This window comes from Poeciliopsis prolifica, unplaced genomic scaffold (assembly GCF_027474105.1).
Source record: "Poeciliopsis prolifica strain line A6 unplaced genomic scaffold, Auburn_PproV2 SCAFFOLD005, whole genome shotgun sequence".
NCBI lineage: Eukaryota > Metazoa > Chordata > Actinopteri > Cyprinodontiformes > Poeciliidae > Poeciliopsis > Poeciliopsis prolifica.
The window spans coordinates 375,730-399,477 of NW_026562380.1; the positions used below are offsets into that span (position 1 = coordinate 375,730).

The window sequence follows — 23,748 nt, forward strand, 5'->3', positions numbered from 1 at the left end:
CTTCAGCTTGCATTTCCTTCACTCTTTGTTGTGCAATGTATATACCTGAAACCAACACAAAGTAATGCATGTCTGTGAAGTAGAAGGGAAACAATACATGGCTTTCATATTTACAGATAAAGTCAAGGCAATTGTTCCAAGCGTTTGTTCTACTGAGTAGATGTTCTGTAAAACTACATTTCAATGATATTACAGATGCATTTTTTAAAAAGTTATTCCTTTGCTTTACACATCCAGAGGGAAGCATTTTTGCTCATTCATCTTTGTAAAAAACTACAGTGAAGTCATTGTGCCGTTCATGGAACCAAAGAGTCCTTATCCACAAGTTTGCTGCGTCGTCTGCACCACTTCCGTTAAAATGCAACGTCACATGGCTGTCTTTCAGCAGCTTTTTTTATTCTTGCTGCTCTTCCATAAAGGCCAGATTTGTGGAGTAATAGTTGTTCTGTCAACAGAATCCAGCTGTGGATTTTCCTCAGCTCCTCCAGCAGAACCATGAGCCTTGTGGTTCATTCTTTAATACCGTCCTTGGCCATGTTTTGGTGGATTTGCAGTTGTGTGAGACTGTGTGAGATACTCACAATTTAGGATATATTATTTTGGATATAGCAGCTTTAAAATTCTCCACATCTTTATAGCTGGTCTGAGGTGGACTTTAAAATAAATTGCTGATGTAGCTAATTTAGGAGTACCAGAGTACAGAAAGTGAATATAAAAATATCCAACATAGAATAACTATAAAATAAATAAAATCATGTATTGTACACTTTCACTCAACGATTATTCACAAATGATGCAACATTTAGAGAACTCGGAGCTCATCTTGTCTAAATTGTGTTAGCCCTACACACCTATAGAAAAGAAAGTCTTACCACATTTGAGCTGCTGTTCTCGCAGGCTGCGCAGCTCCAGGCCATGGAGGTGGGTTGGGAAAACACACACCGTGTCATTACCAACCCTCACCGAGTTCTGCTGAGCCCAAACGAGCAACCACTTCAGCTGGCAGTCACAGAACAAGGTCTCGGTGCCAAAGTTCCTGGTGGCAACACCAGTATACAGTCAGGATTTAATTCAGTTGGGCTTGAATGTCAAGGACACACTTGCAGCACTTAGCTCAACATGTAAAATGCCTGCAAGTCAAACATAAATAAACTTTTTACAATGAACAAAAGTGACAATTAAAGTTTAGGAAGTAATTCTTTCATCCCATACAAATAAGCAGAGTTAAATATTTACATCAAAGTTAGAAACTGAATTTAAGAAAATGGGTAAAATGATGATGTGGACAGGTGTTTTCTATTGCATCCTTTTATTGGATCATAGGTGATATTCCATTGATTTATTTTAAAGACAATACCAGAATTCGACTCAATTCATATTAAATCAGTGAGTCAAATTCTTCACCGACCACTTCATGAGGTACACCTTACCAGGTTTGACATCAGAACTACCTCAAATCTTTGTGGCATAGTTTCAACACAGAATCAGAAACATTTCAAATACATTTGGTCCATATTGCTTGGACAAAATTGCATAAAACATTCTGCATACCTCTAAAGGGAGGCATGCAAGAGACATCATGATAAGACGGTGAAACTACCTCACCTGGCTTCAGCTGTTTCATTCTGAGCTGACCCTGGATGATAGAGCTCCTAACCCCATCTCTAAGGGTCAGCCTGCCTACTTTATGGAGCGAAATCATTTCAGCCACTTGAATTCAGGATCTCATTCTTTCAGTATTGATCATAGTGACAGCTGGAACGTCCACGGACTAATAAATCGAGGGCTTTGCTTACTGGCTTTGCCTTTTCTTCTCTGCAACAGACCTGAACAACATCCAAGTGGGATGAGGCCCCAACTACTGTAGCCACTAAATCCTCCTCTCATCACTCCTGCCCAAGAAACCAAGGCATTTTAAGTCTTCCACTTGAAAAAATCCACATTATTCCCATTAGGAACCCTGATTTCATATGAAGAAGAGTGGGCCCTTTTTCTCCTGTAAGTGGTTATGTGAGTTACCGTTGCCTGTCATGTGGAAACAGTCAGCCCATTCGCCTCTCATCTCTGACATTAGCTAGTCAGTTTCAACCATACAACTGCCGCTATATTTTCTCTTGTTTGCAAACCTGAGAAGTTGCCCATAAACAAGCAATTTCTGAATACTCGGACCAGCTCACCTTGTAGTAACAACGTCCAAGGTCACTTAAAAGGGCTATGTCATGTTTTCATGACATAGTATCATTTTATAGCACAGTCAAGTGACTATGTTACATTGAGTTGCTATGTATATCAAATATGACGTAAAGAAAATATGATTTAAGGCCTTTAGATCAACCACAAAAGTACTGCTCTTTCCAAGACTTTGCTTTCAGGAAGTCGTCACAACATTGCTGCTGCTCTATTAGCCCTTTAACAACAGTTTACCAACATTTTTACCAGTGTTGCACTGAGAAGTAGCTTCTATAATGAGCTTAGCAGATGTACAGTTCTGCCCGATCATATGATTTCTCAAACATGTATGAATGAATCAAAGCTAAACTCTTGTAAAGCTCAAAAAAGTCATTTTTACATAATACTACCCCTTTAAATCCTCTCCATTCTGCTGCTCTACACAAAACTGTCTTAACAGCATCAAAATGCCTAAATGCACTGAGTTGCTGCAATGTGATTGGCTGTTTCACCACTGGTTTAACAAGCAATTGAACTAAAGATGAAAGTATATTTACCACACGTTAAATAAATAGATTGTTTGTTCATCTTACAGTACTCTTAGATCCAGGAGGTGTGTGAACAGTCCCGTTGGGAGTGTGGAGAAAATGTTTCCAGATAAATTTCTGTTGGTGGAAAACAGAAAACACACACGTCCAAAAACAGATAACACTTTAAACTCTCACTCTCATGATTACTTATGCAAAGCTACAGGAAGCTGTTGCAGGAAGAATGGAAAATAAAACCTTTGAGAACACAAATAGCTACTCACAATTTTAAGAGTCTGCCCAGATCAAGAAACATCTCAGGTGAAAGGCAGCCAATTCTGTTGTCGGACAGATCCCTGTAAGGACAAAAAGGCAAAGAAGTACACCTCACTTGACTTGGAGAATTTTCTTGACATGGTCGTCAGAATAAGTAGGAACAGAAATCAGAGATGTGTCTGTGCTAATATGTGTGTCGATGAATGCCTGCCTGCTCAGGGAACTTAAGCAGCTGAAAACGCTGTTTTTTCTCTCTGTCATCTATGCCACTTTGAGAAATCTGTCCTGACCTTTTGCTACATTTCACATTTCACATAACTGCTGGCACACACACAAATAGGCACACACACATCCTTCTAAACACAAACAGATAGGAACATTTGGAGCAGGCGCCCATATGCGAGTGGCGGAGTACTGTTGTGTCCAAATCTCCACGCCCACACACACTGTAATTAAAGAGCTACTGGGCTGGAGCAGCTGTGGGAAAATAAGCAGGGCACTCGAATAATCACCAGTTGGGGAGCACTTAAATTAGCCCTCTGCTTCTCCCCAAGGCTGCATGCACACGCGCCCAGAATCAATATTGTTAACTCACTGTTTGCATCCCTGCCAGTCCAGATCCTACTGACTACCAGGTTGTAATCATGTCCCTCACTCCTTAACCTTTTATGTTGAGGCAATCAGCGATGAAAGTACAAAAGGTAGAAAGAAGCTAGGCCTGCTTAGAAATAAAAAGAAAACTTTCGTTCTATTTTTGAACACTGAATCTTTTAAAAGCTTTGAATGAAAAAAAAAACAAATAAAAATACCATTTATAAGTGGTAAAAGCCATTGTTAAGGCTTATTGCTGGGTGTGAAGGTCTACTTATTCTTTATATTCTATTTTTGTGCTGCAGAATGCGGCTGAACAATAACTAGGACTTCTGACCCTGATGCTTCCAAAACAATAAACAGCTGCTCTTCCCCTGTCCAAGGGAGGCACTTCTCTCCTTCACACTCCTGTTTCCCTTTCCCCCCTATTTGCATTCCACACATTATGGCTCACCCATCAAATATTCATGTTTTTTTATATAGTGAGGTTGACAAAATGCAGGTGAGACAAAACACTTTGTTACTTCTCTTTGCCTCAGTTCAAAAACAGTTTAAGAGTGGCAGCTTTGACAATAAAGTCAAAGCTGTCTTCAAAAAAAGGTAAAGAAAAAAAATTTTGATTTGTAATTGTTGCCATTTTTGTGATTATAAAAACCCTGAGAAACATTCTGAAATGTCCAAACGGGAATAGCTTTTTAAATGGTAGGTTCATAAAATTAATATTAGAGATTATCTAGAATATTTTGGGCCAATTAAGTCATTGATTGGATATATAAAAAATCTGCACTGTGCAAAGACTGCTAATAAAAACATATATTTTGTTGTCTAATATTGATCCATGCCCCGATAAGCCTTTGTTAAGAAGTAGATAGGGAACATCGCACAGTGTTTTGCAAACTTATTCAAACCCCTTGAACTTTTCATCTTGTCACAATGTCACCACAAACTTCGATGCATTTTTTTCACTTTACTTGTATTTTTCCTTTTGCGAATTTTATTAGTCTTTTTGTGAAACCCAACATAATTACACAAAGGTATATTTTAATTATTTTATCAGCAATAAGGAACAACTAATTTGTGTCTTAAATATGAGTTGGCTTGATTTTTAACAATAGTGTGGCATTTTTTTGAAAGTTAGACTGCAGATTCTAAAAAGATAACTACTTCTATTGTATTTTGCAGGATTTAACTAAACGGTCCAGCAAACACTGAAGATCTATGGAATCACTCTGGGATAAAACTTATTCCCAACACAGAAATAAAAACAAAACATCACATGTAGTCTTTTTTTTTTTTTTTTTTGCAGGATTTCTTATATCAGGCTGTTTCAGAGCTTAATCACACTTACAGTTTCCTCAAGGCCAAAAGACCACGGAACGCTCCAGGCTCCACTGTACTTATCAGATTATTCTTCAGGTACCTGGAGGAGAGATACACACAGAAAGAGTCAGACATGACTATACCACCCATTTATCCATCCATTTGATCACAGGTGAGAAAAGAGATGTCAGATGAAATTTAGTGACCTTCTGTTTGCAGACTATACAAACATGAAATGAACTATGATTCCATCCACACATCTATGGACCCGGTCAAGCCCATTGAGTATGTTTAGCTTTTGCTTGGGAATAAAGGGAGCTTTGAAACGTTCAAGAAGTCTAATTAAAGCAGTGAATTTTGCTATTTTAACAGACATAATTTGCTGGAAATGCTGGTGTCATGCTTCAGTAAGTTAACTTGCACCTGTTAGCTAGACCACACAGACCATTTCCTGCTGGCTGGAGACCCAAACCACATCCAGCACAGAGGCAAAAACACACATGTGGCAGCTCCAGACCAACACTCCTTGTCCATCCACCCCGCCTACCCCAGAGCTCTCACAATACTAAAAATGGATCTCAGAAAAATCTCCTCTCTGGTTTTTATTTGGAGGCCAAGAAAAACTTCCTGAAATTGTGTCCCTGGTTTCCTTTAACTTTGCCCTGTATACTCTGTGTGATGAGGAGCAGAAGACTGGTTGTGCTTCTTTCAAAAACTGAGTTCAGACTCTTCTTTTCTGGGTTATTTTTCCCAACAAACAAAGTAATAGATACTTAATGTGAAAATAAAAGTTATTGACTTGGCTGGATATTAAACATGATCTAGTCATGTGCATTGATCGACTATTGATTTCTGACATAACTCCGGTGACTCTTTGCCAAAATTTGAAGAGTTAAAGAGTTTCAAAACAGCACATTTGTACTATAGCTGAGATTAAAATTGTCCACATACTTCATCTTGGCCAGATTTAATGCATATTTAGAATCATGGTCATTGCAACAGACAGAATGTGGACCAAAAAAAAAAAAAAAACAGATCCAAAACTGACACCATCAGGCTTGATTGAATTCTTTTCAAACCTTCTGAAGGAAACAAAGTCAGACAGAACAGAAATGTAATAATTTGGACATAGTGACAAAAAGTATGTTTTTAGCCAAGATTAGGGGTTGAAATTTAAGAATATTGCAGCATCATGGATTAACTCTACTAAGCAGATGAAATACTAAACTTTTTTTTCTTTTTGTCAAATAATCTGATATATTGTTAAAACACACACAGTTGATTATTCCACCAGAAATCTGATATTGATTTTGGACAGAAGAAAAAGGCCAACATTAAAATTTTGAATTGAATCTCAACTATAATAAGCTGTGGATTAAAAAGTTGCCAAATATTCAGAAGTAATTGTGTCAGAAACTTGTGAATACAGAAAGCCTATGGTCGAGACACAGCTTCCCAAAGGAAATTGAATTACACACCCAACTCTGATTTTTAAATGCCATTGCATATGTGTAATACAAACTTCTGACTATAATTGAATGACTGAAGTCTTTCTCTGATGCATGAGTCAACAAAAAACATTCTTGTCATATACTTCCTGGAAAGCTGTAGCTTTCCAGGAAGTATATGAAAATCTGTGAAAGCACTGTACAGTCTATGAAAGCACTGTACAGTCAGTAAGATGACCAGTATCTTTTACAACTTAACAGCAGTATTTTGCACTGTGAGTCTGCACTTCCTGGAAAGCTGTAGCTTTCCAGGAAGTATATGACAAGCAATGTTAGTGTAGAAAATGTAATGTATATCAATGAAAATGAAGGCCTCCTTTAGAAGTATAACATGTAACGTTTTGGTTAATGGTGTGTGATATGTTGTCTACTCCATGACAAAAGGTTCTTTGGACTTGAAATGTTAGGACTCTCAAATAACCATTCAGCTATTGCTTAATCTTGAAGACATGCATGAGTGAAACGCACCTCATACATTTATTTTACAATTTTCAAAAGTTCTATATCTAAAAAATGTCACTTATGCTTTGACCTTGAAGCTGAGACGAGTAGTTCTTTTTGCTGATTGACTTTTTAGCAGAATCACCGAGGATTTTCAATCGGCAGCCTCCTGGAGTTTCTATTCTAACTGCATACTTTGGAAAGGACAGGAAAGTTGTCTTCCTGAGAAACTGAACACCAGGTCTGGTCAGGTCAGTCTGCGGCTATCTCCCACTTTGTTCGCACCTACCTCTCTCTTTGATCGTACATAATATGCTACAAAAAAAGCAAGTGGGCCAAGTGATTAGGCCTGGAGCACTGTCTGCCATCCCTGAATGTGCTGAATACTCAAAATTCTTGCCTCTCATCGATTTATTGCCTTGACATGGGGCAGAGATCACTGCTCTGTGAGTCTGCACAAAGACAATGCATCACTGCAGGAGCATTATTAAGTCAAGATGGATTCCTTATCAAAGCAAAACAACTATTTTAAATGTTTACATAATATTCTTGCATATTCTCTTTACTGACTCAGTTGTAGAACAAAAAGCATCTTTGCACTGAGAAACTGACACCATTTTTGTTTTGAAGATTTTATGAAACCGCATTTAAAAAACCCATATAAAATAAACTTTGGCGCCGAGGGGAACACCATTAGCATCTGACTGATCTGTGCCAGCAAAGGTTTTCAAATAAATATGAACTATGATTGCATGTCATTATCTGGACCAGGATGGGTAGAGTTCACACTATAATACAACAGTATGGTGCCAAATGCTTGAACAATCAGAGGAAACTTTCTGAAAGTGGATTTTACATCCTTTTCCATGATTAATGATCAGAAATGATCCGTAACATCCTCTGTCAGTAAACTCCTTAGAGTTTGGTGCTGAATAAAGAAAGGTAATTGTTCTTTAGAAACTCCATCTGCAACAAGATGTCTCATGTAATAAATAGAATATATTACTAGAGACAGGATTAATATATGCATCGAACCCGATCCAGACACCATTCTTGCATTAGATATCAGGCTGGAACTCTGGTACAGTGTTGATAAAAGTCATGCTTTGGTTTTATCAACCAAAGCTGTATGTACCAGCTATTTTAGTGTTGAGGGAAAGAAAACAGAACAGTTCTGCTTGTTTCGTGAAAGCATTTGGAACGGTGGAAGTTGTGCTAAATTGTTAGAGTAACAATAACTGTAGAGAAAAAAATCTGTGGAGTCAGCCCATGCTTTTCAAAGGTGCAGCAGAGTTTCAGCATCTGGGAAAGTTTCCAGATAACAGAAAGATGCTTTCTTTTATCATTTTCAGGTTTAGTTTGGTATTAAATTTCTCTCAATTGCTCAAGAACAAAAAGTAAAATCGACTCAAATGGTTCAAAATAAAAAATTGATTTGCAGCTCTTAAAAAGCACCAAAAAAAAAAACTATCCACAAAACAGAACTGTGCAAGCTTAATCAGTCAGCATCAAAAAAATGTATAAATATATAAGATAGGTGAACATTATTTGTTGAAGTAATGTCTAAAAGGTTCAACGTCTTCTAGATTAAAAAGGAAGGTTTTTAATATAAAAACAACTCTTGCGTTGAATGTTTTCCAATATTCCCCAGAAATCCAATATATCTACAAATGCAACTTAAACTCTGTCCCTCAGATTTCTCGGAAGCGTTTGGTCTGTAGTACGTCTTCTCTCCCTTATGAAAGAACCTCAAAAGTCGTACTGCTGCTTAATGTTTATTTGTGGCTGAAAATTATAATTCATGCTGGACTACTGACATTTTACTATTATCACAGCAAACTGTACTTCATCTCTAGAGAAATAAGGAAAACAGTGTATAGTCTGTGCAGCTCAAATGCCAAGCTAAAATTTCGATGAAATGTGTTGTTTCCGTCTGCCAGCTCAGTACCAATATGCAAATAATTCATACTTATCACTGTTTTCTCAAGTTTTATCTCTCAAATGAAGAAAAAAAATGTTTCCTGTATATTGATTTTGTTACATCAATTTCACAACTGAAAAAAAATAAATATTGTGGATCTAATAAGACAGCCTTCATTCTTTTTTATTTCCTGGCATCTGGTGTTTTTGCAGTGTTGCATTATCTAAACCTAAACAAAATGTCTAGGTCTAAATCATGGCTGTGTATGAACGTTGACTGATGGCCAACTTCAATACCAAAACTAAAGGCTTGTTAAATTACGATGTAACAAAGCAATTATGTTAAAGCACCATTTTTCAAATGTCTCAGAAAAAGCAACAGTGAGAAACTACCATAGTATTTAGAAATGTTTTTAACCTTTAATAGCTGCATTTCTCAGAGCATTTATATTAGAATTAGCAGCTCTGGAGCTGATAAGAATGCAAATAAGGAGAAAATTCAAAAACTTGGTGAATGTTATGTAATTATCATATGTGCAAGAAAAGCAAGAATATAACTTACAGTTGCTAAGAGTTCTTTATTTTAAAGACAACTTTTTGTTCAAGTTAAAGCATTTTGAATATGCCGAGATCAGATCCTATACTTAGCATAAAAAAAATCGCTAATGAAAAATCGCTAATGAAGACTAAGCTAAAGCTTTGTCTTCAAAGCTTTAGCATGAGCTGTACATCCGTTATCAGAAACTAGATTGGTGGAACCTGTGGTGTGTGGTTTAGTACCCCTGAATTATGCTGTATGTACCAAATATGCCAGCAAACGTGTAAGAATATATTTTGCCCAGAAACACATCAACATGTGGTACAAGGGAAGGAATCAAACCCACAACTTTCTCATTTTAATTTATTGTGCACGTAAAGGTACAAACGAGAACTTTGTGCTTTCAACCCTATTTACGAACAACCACTGAAGAGTTGTGTCTTGGCCCCTCGTGTCCATGGTAAACGTTTTGCCGGATAAAGACGCAAAGGTTTGACAAGGGGTTCCAAAATGCAATGCAAATTTACCACTATTAGGTGTGATAATGCAAAACCTGCCACACAGTCAACAAAGACACGAAGATTACATGCACCAGATCATACGTTCATCTCCATACAAGCAAAGAGTAGTGAAAATGCCTCTGGATCATAACGTTAACAAAGCTTCACTGCCCCCTACAGGACTGGCATGCACACTGCATCATGTCCAGTGGGTTTTGAGATTTCAATTACACACGTTGACCTGAAAAGAAGAAAGTATCATCAAACTTTCCTTTCTTTGCATATTATACAGCCTACTAAGACTTACTATTCTGTGCAATATGCAACAGGGAATGTTTTTGGTAAAAGTTCTGGTGATACATCTTATGATGAAGAAATTTGATAGGAAGATGTCTTTCACTATTTCCACCTCAACATAATTTTTTATTCAAAAAGTTGCATGCACTGAGATCTTTTTTAAAATTATTTTTTTTAGCAAACAAATTAGTTGCAGTTTAGTTAACTTACCAGAACAACTTCAAGTCCTCCTAAAACATTTTGTGCAGGATTAAGAAGGGATCATCACATATTACAGGCATGGAGATTAAATGCAAGGTGCCAACATAGCTGATAATTGCATTTCAAGCACATTTGAAACATACATTTACATTACATACCATAAGATTGTGAAAACAAGGAATTTGCAACATATTTTGCAGCTCTAACTCCAACCTTGTGAAATGTTTCAGGAGAAGTGATGACCTAATGGCAGAAGAGGTTTGTACAAAGCGCTAACTACAGTAAGACCAGAAAAATTGCTTCTGGTAATGAACTGATGCAAGTTTTTTCCCACTAAATAAATATTATATTAAAAGGTTTAATTTTTTCCTCATTTTTAAAAGGTAAGAGGATGATACTGCAATAATAATGAGTTCATGATAGTAAGTGGATCCATCTGCTAGAAACACGTTCATGATGCAATCCCAGCGGAGCAAAGTATCTATCTCTAAGGTCTAACCCAGCAGGCAGAAAACTAATTAACATCAACACACAAAACAGAGAACAGCTGTTAGCAGGATGGCACAAAAGCAAATGATGACACATTAAGCAAATGCACTCAAAAGCACAAACTCTGAGATTAAGTTCAGCAATTAAATGAAAGCTAAAACAAATAATTCTCAATTTTGGAGCAAAGAAAAACGTTAGAGAAAGTTTTTATAATAATTTTAAAAAATGTTTACTATTCTGCACCAGCTAACAGCAGGATTAAATCTTTCAAAGATGCAACTAAGGAAATGTATTGTAAAACATAATTTTTTTTAAGCTGAAGTAAACAAAAATGTGGTGAGTGTGAGTATTTATAACACTCCTTTGCACATATAAACAGAATATAACCACAGCGTGCAGGCCAGGCCTTCGTATCTGTAGAAACAGCTGGAGTCGCTCAAATGAGATGAATGTTTAAACAATGACCATTTTCGACTCCCATGCGACTCTTGTTTGAGAAGCGGTAGCGGCTCACTGTATAAACTGCACAATGTGTACTTAATGTTTAAAAAGCTACTGAAGTGTTTCCCAGTTCTGTTAAATTGCACCGTATATCTAAGCCTGCATAAAGTTTTCTGAGCAAAGTGACCCTGAGAACAGAAGCATATTCATTATCTGTCACTGAAAGGGCAAAATTTAGGTTTGCATTTTATCTAAAGGCTGGTAAGGAAATATTACTCTCGTTATAAAAATAATTTATGCTTGGAGAGCTTAGGTATACATAATATGTTATGGTTGAACTGTTTTAACAATAATAGATTCTTATATGTTGTTCAGATATCTTTATCCCATGTTTTTGAGGTTTTATTAAAAAAATGTTCTCCTTTTCCAACTTCTTTACTCTTTTTCTCCCTTTGGGGTGTAACTGAACTCTTTCACTTATATCTGGCTGCTTGTGTCTCATCACCAGAAGACAAGCATGATTCTCCTTCTCTGATTGTCCGACAATGAATGTAAGAATAAAGCTAAAGATTTTAGTAAGTGCTGTGTTTGTTTATACTTTGTAATGCCACTGTCAGACTGTTGTGCATTTGCCTTCTGCCTCAGAGATGAACAATAAAGATACAAGAGTGGAACTCAATAAAATTGAGCATCTGAAAATATTTTATCATCAGTTGCATATGCATCACTGCTATGGAAATTAAATGTCACTCAAGGGTCAGAGCAATGACTCAATAATAACGCTGCTTAACCTCATCTAGACACTCTATCTGCACTGATGAAGAATTCCTCTCCACCCATTTGCTGCCTTTGCCAGATGCTTAAAGTGGATCTGATTACAGTGGACCCCCGACTATTTGCAGGAGCGAAAATCATTGCCATAACAACCGACTTCCTGGATGTCTATGGGTACGGTGAGCTACATCACAATCACAGAGTATGCCATCAATAATAGCTGGAAAGTGGCAAAAATATTAATAACAACCACTGGGACATTTGGATATATAAATTTTTAAATTGCAATTTCTAAAACTTTCTTTTCCTTTAATTTATGTGAAAAAACATCTACCAATGAGGTTTATGTTTCACTTAGAGGCATGTGATATGACCAATATCCAAATGATTATGATATCACATACAGTAACTGCGGAGCTTTGGCAGGCAAAAAAAAAAGAGACATCAAACACATTTGACGGCAAAGGTGAACCCACACAACATAAGTTAATCTAAATCCATGCAATGATGTTGGACATTCATGGGTCAATTTGCAGACGAAGGCCTGTCCCTTATTTCCATCCACCTAAACCCTAACAGAGATGGATAACTATATAATGAATGGTAAATATGTGCTAAAAGCTCACCGAGAAGAGAAGGAAGGCAAACAGCCAGACAGGTCAGTCCAATTAAAGTGAGTGAATGTGTGTGCACTATGACAGCTTTGTAACCACCACTAACAAACCATCAAATGGCAATGGAGTCTCCCATGTTTGTTTTCCTATAATACACATTACTTAAAGAAAAGCTACATCACTCTGGTGCTAATTATTTTTTTTAACCTACACGGCAAGAGACAAAGCACAAAGTGATTTGTCACTTCAAGTTATGCATACAAATAAAACTAAATCTTCGATAATGTAGGAGCGGATTTCTGGAGTTTGCCCAGGCTGTTTATGAAAGAAATGATCTCAAAGGCGTTTTTGTTGTTAAATATCTCTGCAGTCTGAATCCATTTCTCAGCAACGAGTAAACATTTTTCAAACACTGCTGGAGAGCAGCTTATTCCTCCTTGCCCATTAAAATATTTGCTCTGACTTTCTTCATTTCAATTGCTCCAAAAATAGTCGGAAAAATAAGCAGTCACTCTCATTTAAGCGCACTGTCAAAACATTTAACAACAGTCACATGAAACCATCTGAGTCAATTTTAGAGGATATGGTCAAAAGAAAAGTAAATCTCTGAAATCATGAGGAAGATTTCTTTGTAGCAGCAGTTTCACTGTCCTGTTTATTGTACCAAAACCAACCAAAATGTCAAGGAGAATAAAAGCAATTATTTGACTTTGATTAAATCCATCCTGCTCTTTTTTTTTTTGTTTGAACAGAAAAAAAGGAAAAAAGAAACAAAGGACAAGGTGGGAAGAAATTATTACTCAGGTTTACTGGCTTCGTCAGCTACTGCTTTTAATAGCAGGCAAAAATCTGTGATCAACAACATCCAGCAGCAGGAGAGGAGAGAGAAATAAAAATCCCTGAATGTTTCTGCAAACTTGGTCAGAGATTTAGATACACTAAAAATTATTTATATTTCTAAACAGAACTTTGGACTATATAAGGCTTTATCATATTTGTCTTTTGTTAAACAAAGGGGGAAAGAAACATTCCATCAATCAAGAAAAAAAAGATTTTTAGAGAGTACTGAATGCAAATCTAACTTTAAGTAGCAATAAATTAAGGGTCTTTAATAAATCAGTGATCAAAGATTTCCCAAAGAATTTTTTTTCAACAAAAATATCCATTTAACCATCTCAATTGGTCACCAATTGCCACTTTGTTCCATGGATGTACCATTAATACTCATTTACTTAATCAGCATAATACATTGGTAATTTTACATTTTTATCATATTGATTATCATATTATGCTGATCTGATACCAGCTTGCTTTTTGTCAAAAATATTGGATTTTCTTTCCATTTCTACTTTCTACAATTCTTATTGATAGTTAAATTACTACATAAAGGCAAATTAGGTATGATCTAATAAACAAACAAAAACACCATCTTTTAACCTCTCACCTGTCACTTTCTAAGAAACATTCACTTTGACTTATAGTTCCCAAATTAATAATTACTTTCCCAAATATTCAGCATATAGTCTTGCATTTGTACACACATTTTTCTGCAACACCATTGGAAAGATGCATCCTTCAGCGATGTACCACTCCTCCATCAATCACCGCCCAGGCACTCATTCATGAGGAAGAGTGAGTAAACGTCACTTTGTAAAAATGAGAGTTGCAAAACTTTGGAAAGACGGCTCCTTGCACTTCTGATATCCACTGAGCTATTGCAGATGCCACCTAGAATTCTGATATTGTTTTGCCCTGAGTTGAAGCAACTTCTGTCCATTCAGCCAGACTTCAAATACCTGTGGCTGGATGAATAATGTTTGGTCAGGCAGGCAGGGGAAAAAACGGCATTTCCTTTCAGTTAGGAATGAATTAATGTCATGTGAAACAATGAATCGGTACAAGTTTTGCAAAGGTTCAGGACCAATGCAAAGATAAATATCTTGTTTTCTGCTCAAGGAATATTTGACATTGCTTCAACAATCTGACCTTCAGACTGAGTCTTTCATTTATTATTTAAAATTGTGTTTTCAGTCCAAATTTGCTTTTTGAAGAAAATATTGTCTTTTAGAAGCTTCAAAATGCAACAGAATTAGCACGAGAACTGAAAACTATGCCAGTCTCATCGATGTCACACAGGCCCTTAACAGTGAGGCCTTCTGCGGTGGGAACCTTTGATAAAACGAGACTCTGTGTACTGAACAGAGAACAGTGATGGGCTTTGTTTTTGCTTTGCCCCTGTGGGACTCTTTTTGGCTGACGGTAATGGGCCGGTGTCCATATGAGGGGATACAGGCCATCATCCAACAGACAGGGGCCCTGCATTTAAGAAGACACTATCTGCTGTACCCAGATAAATCTCTTTGGAAGCTTTTCTCCTCAGAGAACTCAAATTTTATATTGACCTCAGATGGTGATGAGGAAAATTATGATGAGAATAATAAAACATTACTATAAGGACCTGCGACGCTTGTGCTTGGAAAGATGAAAGGCAGAAAGATATCCAGCAACCAACATAAAGGGAAGAGAGAGTTCTGATTATTTCTTTTAATGTGGTCCCAATAAAAAATATATATATAAAATGGTGAACATGTAAGACTAGCTAATGCTTGTACCATTGTGTGATGCTTTCGTTGTTTTTTTTAAGGTTGTGGATTAAACATCTACAACTTAAAGTTTTCCAAATTTTGTATAGCTAATGTCAACCTGACAGATAAATGTTACAGTTAAACTTCATGTTAGCAACACGAATGTTCAAAAGTGATTTCCTTTATTTATGATTTAAGTTGTCAGACTGTCTGGGAAAGTGTTAAAGTCATCAGTAAATATGCAGAAAGTCTTTCACTGTTTTCTTTGAACATAAAACTTTTCTTTATTTTCATTGGCTTCATCATGAGCACCTGCTAATGTCATAAAATGGAGGAGAAAATTAAAAAAAGACCACAGAAATAAGAATATTAAAAATAAAAAAATGTTATAACGTATTTTATTTAATGTTTGCGCTCAAACTGGGACAGACAGACAGATTGATAAGAAGTCTTTTCTCCAGATGAAAAAACTTTCATAATCTGCTTTAGATAAGTTCTCCATGTTTGACAAAAACAATCTCACTTACTGAACTATACATTTGAATAGGAATGACCTAAGACATTTGCTCAGCACTGTATATTACCGTATGCTACATGCTCACTCACTAATTGCAGTTTTGACTGGCACACTCTATTAAAAAGCAAACAAGGGCTGTAACAGTTGGTTAAAAGTGTATGTTGACTGATCTGCACAGTTGAATTTTTATTACATCCACCAGGTTTGGATAGGAAAATAATTCCTCATAATGAACGACTCATGAAAAAATAAATAAATAAGAAAACGGTGTGACTAATGCAAGTAGTAAATAAAAAGATGTTGTTGAAAAGCTAATTTTCCACTGCTGCTTTAAAAGGTGTGTTTGTTTAGCTGTACTGGGGCTAGCTGCTACAGTGCTGGTGCAAACACACGCCCTATTAGACTTGTCAATCAGCTGCCAATTCTGTTCTACCATCCTGTCCAGTCATCCAGCCAACCGTCCAAGCAGAAAGCTGGTCAGCTGGGGCAGACGAAGGAACATCTGGCTGCCACTTTCAGCTCACTGTGGCTACCTGGCTTTGCATCGTCTGCTGGCGACAGACGCCTTTCTGCCAAACGCTGCCTGAGGGAAAAGTGGACGAACAGAACACGTCCATGGAGCGGGCCAAGAGGAGGCATAGGCCACACAAAGCGCTGCTCTGAAAGGGCGGCCACAGCAAACATTTGGCCGAGCCCCTTTAAAAGCCAGCCATTCATTACTGCAGTGGAGCCGGAGGGATGAAAGTACATATTTTCAATGCGACTAATAAGACCCAGAGAGACGGGTGACATCATCTGATAGGTCCACCAACGTCACAAAGAGGAGAAGAAAGTGGACACAATCATTCCACTGACAATATTCCAGTGTGTATTGAGCTGTCAGCTAGTCAGGGAGACAGGGACCAAACTGACTATCATAATTTTCACACCAGTCACCGTTGAAGCCTGTGTGTGTGTGTAAGTGTGTGCTTCCATGTGGATGACCGACTGAAGGGGATTGCGGTATCAAGCTGTCTGCTCTGTGTGGTGTTGGCCTCTCTTCTGATTTCCTAATCAGTAGCCAATGTCAGTGTCACCATCAGGTGGAAAATCAGCGATCACTGCGCTGGACGGAGGTGAAAGCAATCAATATATGACTTCAGGGGGCAAAGCTGGGGCAGCCGACACAGAGCTTATAATCAGGCTTCATGAATGCAACCCTCTGGGACTCTGCATGCGGTACAAGACTCATCGACATGGACATGGCTCGTCAGTCGCGCCTTCAAACCTCACTGATCTTGCATCGCATTAGTCTTTCAAATAATGCTCCATTTTATCCCAAGTAAGATGTTTTACTGCTGCAGTGCAAGTCAAGCACAAGGGAAATGATTTTTTTTTTTTTTTAACACAGGAAAGCCTCCTGCAGGGTAGAAACTGACAAAGATCTCCTAATTCCCACCGTGTTCCCTGTTTGCCTTTTTACAGCTTAAAAGCACAATACTCCTGTCGTGATGACAGCTACTAGGACTCTGGGGAGGACAAAGCAGTTAAGAGTGCTTGATTTAAGTACTTACAGCTTTTCCAGGGCGGCCAAGCCATAGAAGGAGCCGTTTCTCAGCAGCGAGATCTTGTTGTTACTCAGGTTTCTGTTTAAAGTGGAGAGGGAAAAGAAGAAGTCAAGGTGAGCTGACAGACCGAGTAAGCTGATGTACATTTATAATAGGGATGTAACAAGATTTCACAGCAAGACGTCCCGTAACACTAAAACACCACTATTTTTTTTTCCTTAAGTGAAAAATGACTTGTGAAGAACAGCCGGATACTTTCAGAATGCCTTCATCTGGTGAATTAGGTGGAAGTTATTTTCACGGGCATGTGTCTATTTTTGGGATTTTAAAGATTTGTTGATACTATTTAATGGTATCAAAAATGGTTAAATTATTCAGGCACCACTTGGGGTGAAAAAATAAAACAATAAATACCTATGATTTGCACCAACTGGCTAACTTTTTATCTGTGTCAGAGCTTCCTATTGGTGTGAAGTTAAAGCACTTTTTGATGAGTCTGCATATCACCAAAACACTTAAATAAAGATTTCTCGTTGAGTTTGGAGCAACATTACTCCATACCTTTCAGCTTAAGAGCCCTCCAGCCTCTCTGGCACTCTCTTTGGTATTTCATTGGATGAACTTTAAGCAATCAGAATGGTATGATAGAAATATTTAAGAGGAATCATAATAGCTTTATCTTTCAAGATTGTATGCAAAATGAGCCACATTTTGCACACATTTAGGAATTTTGCAGTATTTGTAATTTTGTATGATGGTAAATGTGACAATTATGACCAGAATGTGGGGGGTTTGCAGAGATGCTAGCTGCACTTTTTCTGACCTCGGACCTTACAGCTGAAGGGAGTGCATCCGGGTCGCATTCTCCAGGTGGTTTTATTCGCACCAGTGGAATAGAAAATAGGAGAACGGTATCAAAGTATTAAAACTGTACATTTTTACATCCTTAGTTTACCTTGATGTCAGTAACCAACTCATGCCATTTTTAACTGTGATCAAATGGCAGATGAATTGTTTTTCTTATTTGGATATGCTGGTGAGTGATAAGGATTTAAGTCTGATGAGGCTGCAGATGTAAATTACTCATCCAAGCCACGTTCAAGACTTGTTTATTGCTGCTTCTGTTTAAAACGGGTAATGATCCAAGATCCTCTGCTTCTCCAGGTCAAAATATCAGTGTAGTGGCAGTTCTCGCAGAAACGCCATTTCAGCACTATTCAGTCATCCATTGGACAGCATCACCACACTGAATCAATGAAAGACACAACAAGAATATTTAGGTGATGAATTAATATTCAGGAGAATCTGTGCTTTTATTCTGATCATTTCAGTGGCAGCTGTCTCTGCATTTCCTTTTCTTTTCTTTTTTTTTTTTTGCTTTGAATGAATTATGGCTGTGTTGATTGCAAAATGATAAACTGTATGTTTCTCTGAGTAATGCATTAGTCTGACAAAAATAGAAAAATAGTCCTCACTGACAGCCAAAAACACACACACACGCGCGCGCACACACGCACGCAAGCAATCCTGTCTTATTATTCAGCCCACTGGGTCTTGCAGCTCAATTTTTTTTTCTCAAACTTGAACACAACAGAGTGAAAAACCAGGAAGGAAAACAAACGCATACTCAGAACATACTATGCCTTCCCTTCTGATACCTCAACAATGCTCAGCTAAATTTCCCAAGTATATCACACCTTCAAAACACAACAGAGCTGACACACCAAATCCAAACCAAAATCTCATACATCAGAATCAGGATAGCAAATTTTGCCATCGAAGGAAATAAACTCTCAGTGGATATAATCAGGCGTTTTGTTACTATTTGCAACCTGCAGCTCAGGCAAGACATTCCACAGACAAAAGTCCGATTCTGCTTTGAAATCTCACAAGGAGAGGCTATAGCTCTCCGGCTGTCAATGTTGGACTGAGCACACCAACTCACAGGGCCTTTAGAGGTAGACAGGTAGGAACAAGACGGAATGCAACAAGACTTCACATCGAAAATAAAGAAAAACCCTGCTTTAAAATGCCAATACACAAAACAGGACGTTTTTGTTTCCTATGATAACACAGTCAATAACTTACTGATAATTCCTTAATTGAAGGTTTTTCAACAATGGCCTTAATAAGGAGCTTTAGATGGGGAGCTGGATGTAACGTGACACCGTCTGTAGCAACGTTGCCTTGCAAGAAGAAGGTCCCAAGTTTAAATCAGACCGTGCTAAGCCCTCACGTGTTCAATATGATTTCCAACATTGCACTCTTATCCCTTAAAGCTACAGTGTTACTTTTACGACAGAAAAGCAGTTTTATAACATTTTTGTATAAACTTGTCGATCAATCTTGTGTATGCGCTGCTCAATGTGCTAGCGGCAAAGAACCAAGTTACTGTCACAGGAAAATTGCCATCAACCGTGGCCTTTCTAACTAACCTGAGCATTCCTGGCAGGCTCTGCTATTGGGAAGACGCTGCAGGATAGCAGAGAACAAGCATGACTGAGAACGTTAAGACCCGCCTCGTAACTCCGATTGGTTGTTTCTAACCAAGTTGTGTGTTTCTGTAATTAGTACTCAGAGCAGTGTACTGTACTGAGAGCTATAGTCTGTCTTATATAATGCTGTCACAACAAAGTGACTTTTTCTTTTTTAAACTAAAGCTACATCCTGTAGATAAAAGTCCAATAAAAATGTCCTAGTTGGTTTTATTGTTTTTTTTCAATTAACCATAATAACGTTCCAAACTCAGAAAATTAACATCGAGAATAACAAAGTGTGGCTAAAAACAAACAATTATTGTCCCATGTAAGCAATATGTGCCACAACTTCTAAGATTCTTTCAAAACTGGATCTAAAGCCAAAGTCGTTTTCTGTACTGAAATAATTTCAATACCATTTATGAATAACTTCCAACAGATTCATTACTTTGACTTTCATTTTGGTATTAGTACCAGAAAGTAGCGACGGTATTGTCAGCTCTAGAATATATTTAGTTCTTACAGAGGTAAGCTCCCATAGGGCCAGTAGCTAATGATAAATATAGCGCTCATTCTGGACCCAAGTTTCAAATCATTTTAAATGCACACAGGATGATGATTCTGGTTTTTATATCTGCTGAAATATTGATTGTTGCAGCCAACTCTTGAATCATCCACTGCAGTCCGGTTTCCTCTCTTTCTCCCTCTCTCCTTCTCTCTCTCTCTCTCTCTCTCTCTTTCTAGCTCTGTGGATAGCATCCTGCCCCATGTGATCAGCTTGCCTTGAGCGCCCCTCTGCATGTGTGATGTTGTGCATCTCCTGTCAACAAACAACCACCCCCACTCTCAGATTCTCACAAGGGCAGATTCTTCCATCACCCTCCTGCACAGGCCTCCATTAACAAGCCTGGCTCTGGGAATAATTGGCCAGGTTTAGAAAAGGGGCTTGGGGGGTAATTGGGATGTGTCGCTAGCCTCCGCTGTGACGACAGAGCACTCGTTAGAGCTGCAAGGAAACGTATACTCAATTTTAACTCTAGGATTAAGCAGTGAGGTTCCACAATGAGTTGTGCTGAGTGGACAAACTGCTGGCCAAACTGCCAGGGGGGCGGAGTGAAAGTGTGTCCACTGAAAATGTTGAGGTGAAGATTCTCAATGCAGCAAAATCAGCCAGCTAAATGTTTGTCAGTGTGTGAGCATCTTTGTCCTAATCTAACAAGACAATCAAATGTGTATGAGGAATGAGGATCTTCAGCAACTATTGCTCGTTGTCATAACAATAAGTTACGTCTTCAAATCAGGATGGACACAAAGTTGAATCTGAAATTTGGATACAAGCTTCCAAGAACATCTGTCTTCCAGGGAAACCATCACACATTTTAAGATTAACCCGTTTAATGCAATTGTTTTCCCCTGCAAAATAAGTGCATGCATTTCAATCCTTGGAGCTCCCTAACACATTGTATTTATGAATTTTTACATTTTATGTTGGTTATGGTAATGAAAATGTAGGTTTTATACTCAGCAACAATTTTTGCTAAAAGCTGCTAAAAGTCAAAACAATTATTTTACAGTTTCAGAAATTACAACAAATGTAAAAATTTAGCAGTCAGACATAACACACATAATATGGTTAATCTTTCAACTCCACCACAGCATAGACATCTGATAAGAGACATTTATCATCAGAGTTTCAGAATAGATTGCCTGTAAAAGCACAAACCATCCACTTATTATTTACCCCTAATATCCCAGAAAATCTGAGCTGATTTGCAAAACATTACAGTAATAACCTTGTTGTTTAAGTTGAGAGGTTATTTTTTATACCCCCAACGCTCCTCTCTAGTCTTAGATTTGGTCTCAGTTCAAGGATGGCAGTAGTTTATGTTTGCAGTGGCCTCTGTTGGTCCAGTGGAGGTGGACAGTTGACCTGCCTTCACTGGGTTCACATGGAGTCCAATACCTTTGAAGTCAATATATCCTGGCAGCTGGCATCCTTCTTCCAGAACACAAAGCAGTGGATCTGCTGCAAGGAGAGTTCTGAACTTAAATTGAACAAAAGTTTGGAGGAAACATTGCTGACCAAAGAGTTGCATTGCTTTCTTTTGGCAAGTTCTCCCACTGCAGGGTAGCAAGGCACAGCAGCTTTCCTTTCCAAGTGCTAAATGTCAGTGGAACAAGGACTTTGTGAATATCCTCCAGACAAGAGAAACAATTTGAATTTTGTGTTTTCATTATCTACAAGCAGAGGTAGGTAAAAACAAGCAGCATTCTTGAGTAACATTTTATGAATAAGTCTTATTCCTATTAGTATTTGGGCACAATCTCTGGCTACGACAAGTTATTTCACTTTAACAAGAGTGTTTTAACTAAAATTTCCCTTGTCAACTCCTGGATGCTAAACCGAACAAACAGTAAATAAATAGTTATGGTCACTGGAAGTACTTTGGACTGTTCTAATGTGTACATTATTTACTAGAAATATTGGTTTAAATATTGTATCTTGTGGAAAACAGATATGAAAGTCTGTTGCTTATGCCCGTATTGTCAAGTTGTGGTTTACATTTACTCATAATTTTATATTTTGTCCGTATAATTACATCATTTTCTCTAATTCAATCAGATGAAACTGTACTGCCAGTACTTAGCACCCAAGTAGCCTTTTTACAAATTAAGTCATTTTTGTTTGGTTTACTTCTACTCTTGAAAATACTAAAGTACAAAAAGAAGTGTTTTATTTTTTTCGAGTTAATCACAGCAGCAAGTACATCACTGCTTGCACTAAATCTAAAACAAAATATACTTGTGGAATTGAATTTCTGAAGTAAAAAAATATTTACTAATATTACAATTCATTCAGATGCACCTATTTGCGTCATCTCATAATCTAAAGACATCACTCGCAAAAATGCATTAAATTATGATTTATTCTTGATCATTTTAAGTGATCAAAGCAGGAAAGTGAAATTTGACAAAGAAAAACGCCTAACCCATAGTTGAAGTCCCTTGCATTAATTACTCTGTTGACTTTGCTCACCAATATTGTGAACTAACGCATCGGACTGAAGGGTAATTGCAGCAGATCCCTTAAATCCTGTAAAGTCGGCCTCTTTGCATTTTAATATTTCCTGCTCATCACAGCAGCAAGTGATTGGTTTTAAAATCTGGGGATCATGTAACTTGATTTTTTTTTGTGTTGAGTTCATTTGTTCCAACAAGACCATGAAAAAAAAAAAGTTTAAATAATCACAGCTGTATTTTGAATGAAATATCAGACCAACGGAACCAAAAGTTTAAATTCTCGGCTCCTAATTTGTATTCAAAATGTAAACAGACAGTTATATTAATGGTGTCATAATTTTGGGTCAGACGCAAAATTATTCATACCTGTGTCAGATTTTAATTTTTTTTATTTTGCAATGATATCTCTTCTGACTGTGAGAGCAAACGATTATGATAATGGCAACAAGGCATTCCAACCTCAACAACTTGAAAATCATCACTAAAATAATTATGAAAGTACTAGTGATAAGATTAGCAGAAAGCTTTATTCTTAGCCAACAATACTTTATTCTTAAGGCTCTGTAAGTCAAGTTTCTCCCAAGATACCTCTCAAATTCGTCTCTGTAGCTTATATGACTGCATTTCTGTGAGTTTGTACTGCAGCACCAGTCCTCAACATGCATGAAGTCGGCCGAATGGGAGGAGAAAAAGTTTAAACAGTCAAAGAAATACTTTGACACAATCTATCAAAATAACAGCCTGTTTTAGCTCTGTTTGAAGATATTCAATCTTAACCGTTTAGCATTTTGTAATGCTGCAACATTTCATGTATTTCATTGTGACATAGTTAGACCAACACAAAGTGGAATAAAAATGTGAAGTGAAAATGTCTTGATTTATTTGTTTGAACTGTTTTTTCATTGTCGTATAACTCAAAGTCAATCAAACTGGATATAAAGTATCGATGAATATACATTTTCAAGTCTTGTCAAAGATTTCACATGAATATGCTT

The 23,748-nt window shown here is 37.4% G+C and overlaps 1 protein-coding gene across 1 annotated transcript in view; it reads right to left on the minus strand.

Annotated features, from left to right (window-relative positions):
• Window positions 1-23,748, minus strand: part of LOC129359787 (adhesion G protein-coupled receptor A3) — a 169,491-nt gene that overhangs the window by 130,954 nt on the left and 14,789 nt on the right. Inside the window, exons 2-6 of the mRNA XM_055029671.1 lie at window positions 17,262-17,333; window positions 4,912-4,983; window positions 2,981-3,052; window positions 2,763-2,834; window positions 873-1,036 (exon numbers count right to left, since the gene is read on the minus strand). Of these exons, the coding sequence (XP_054885646.1) occupies window positions 873-1,036; window positions 2,763-2,834; window positions 2,981-3,052; window positions 4,912-4,983; window positions 17,262-17,333 (452 nt within the window). The remainder of the gene's footprint in view (window positions 1-872; window positions 1,037-2,762; window positions 2,835-2,980; window positions 3,053-4,911; window positions 4,984-17,261; window positions 17,334-23,748) is intronic.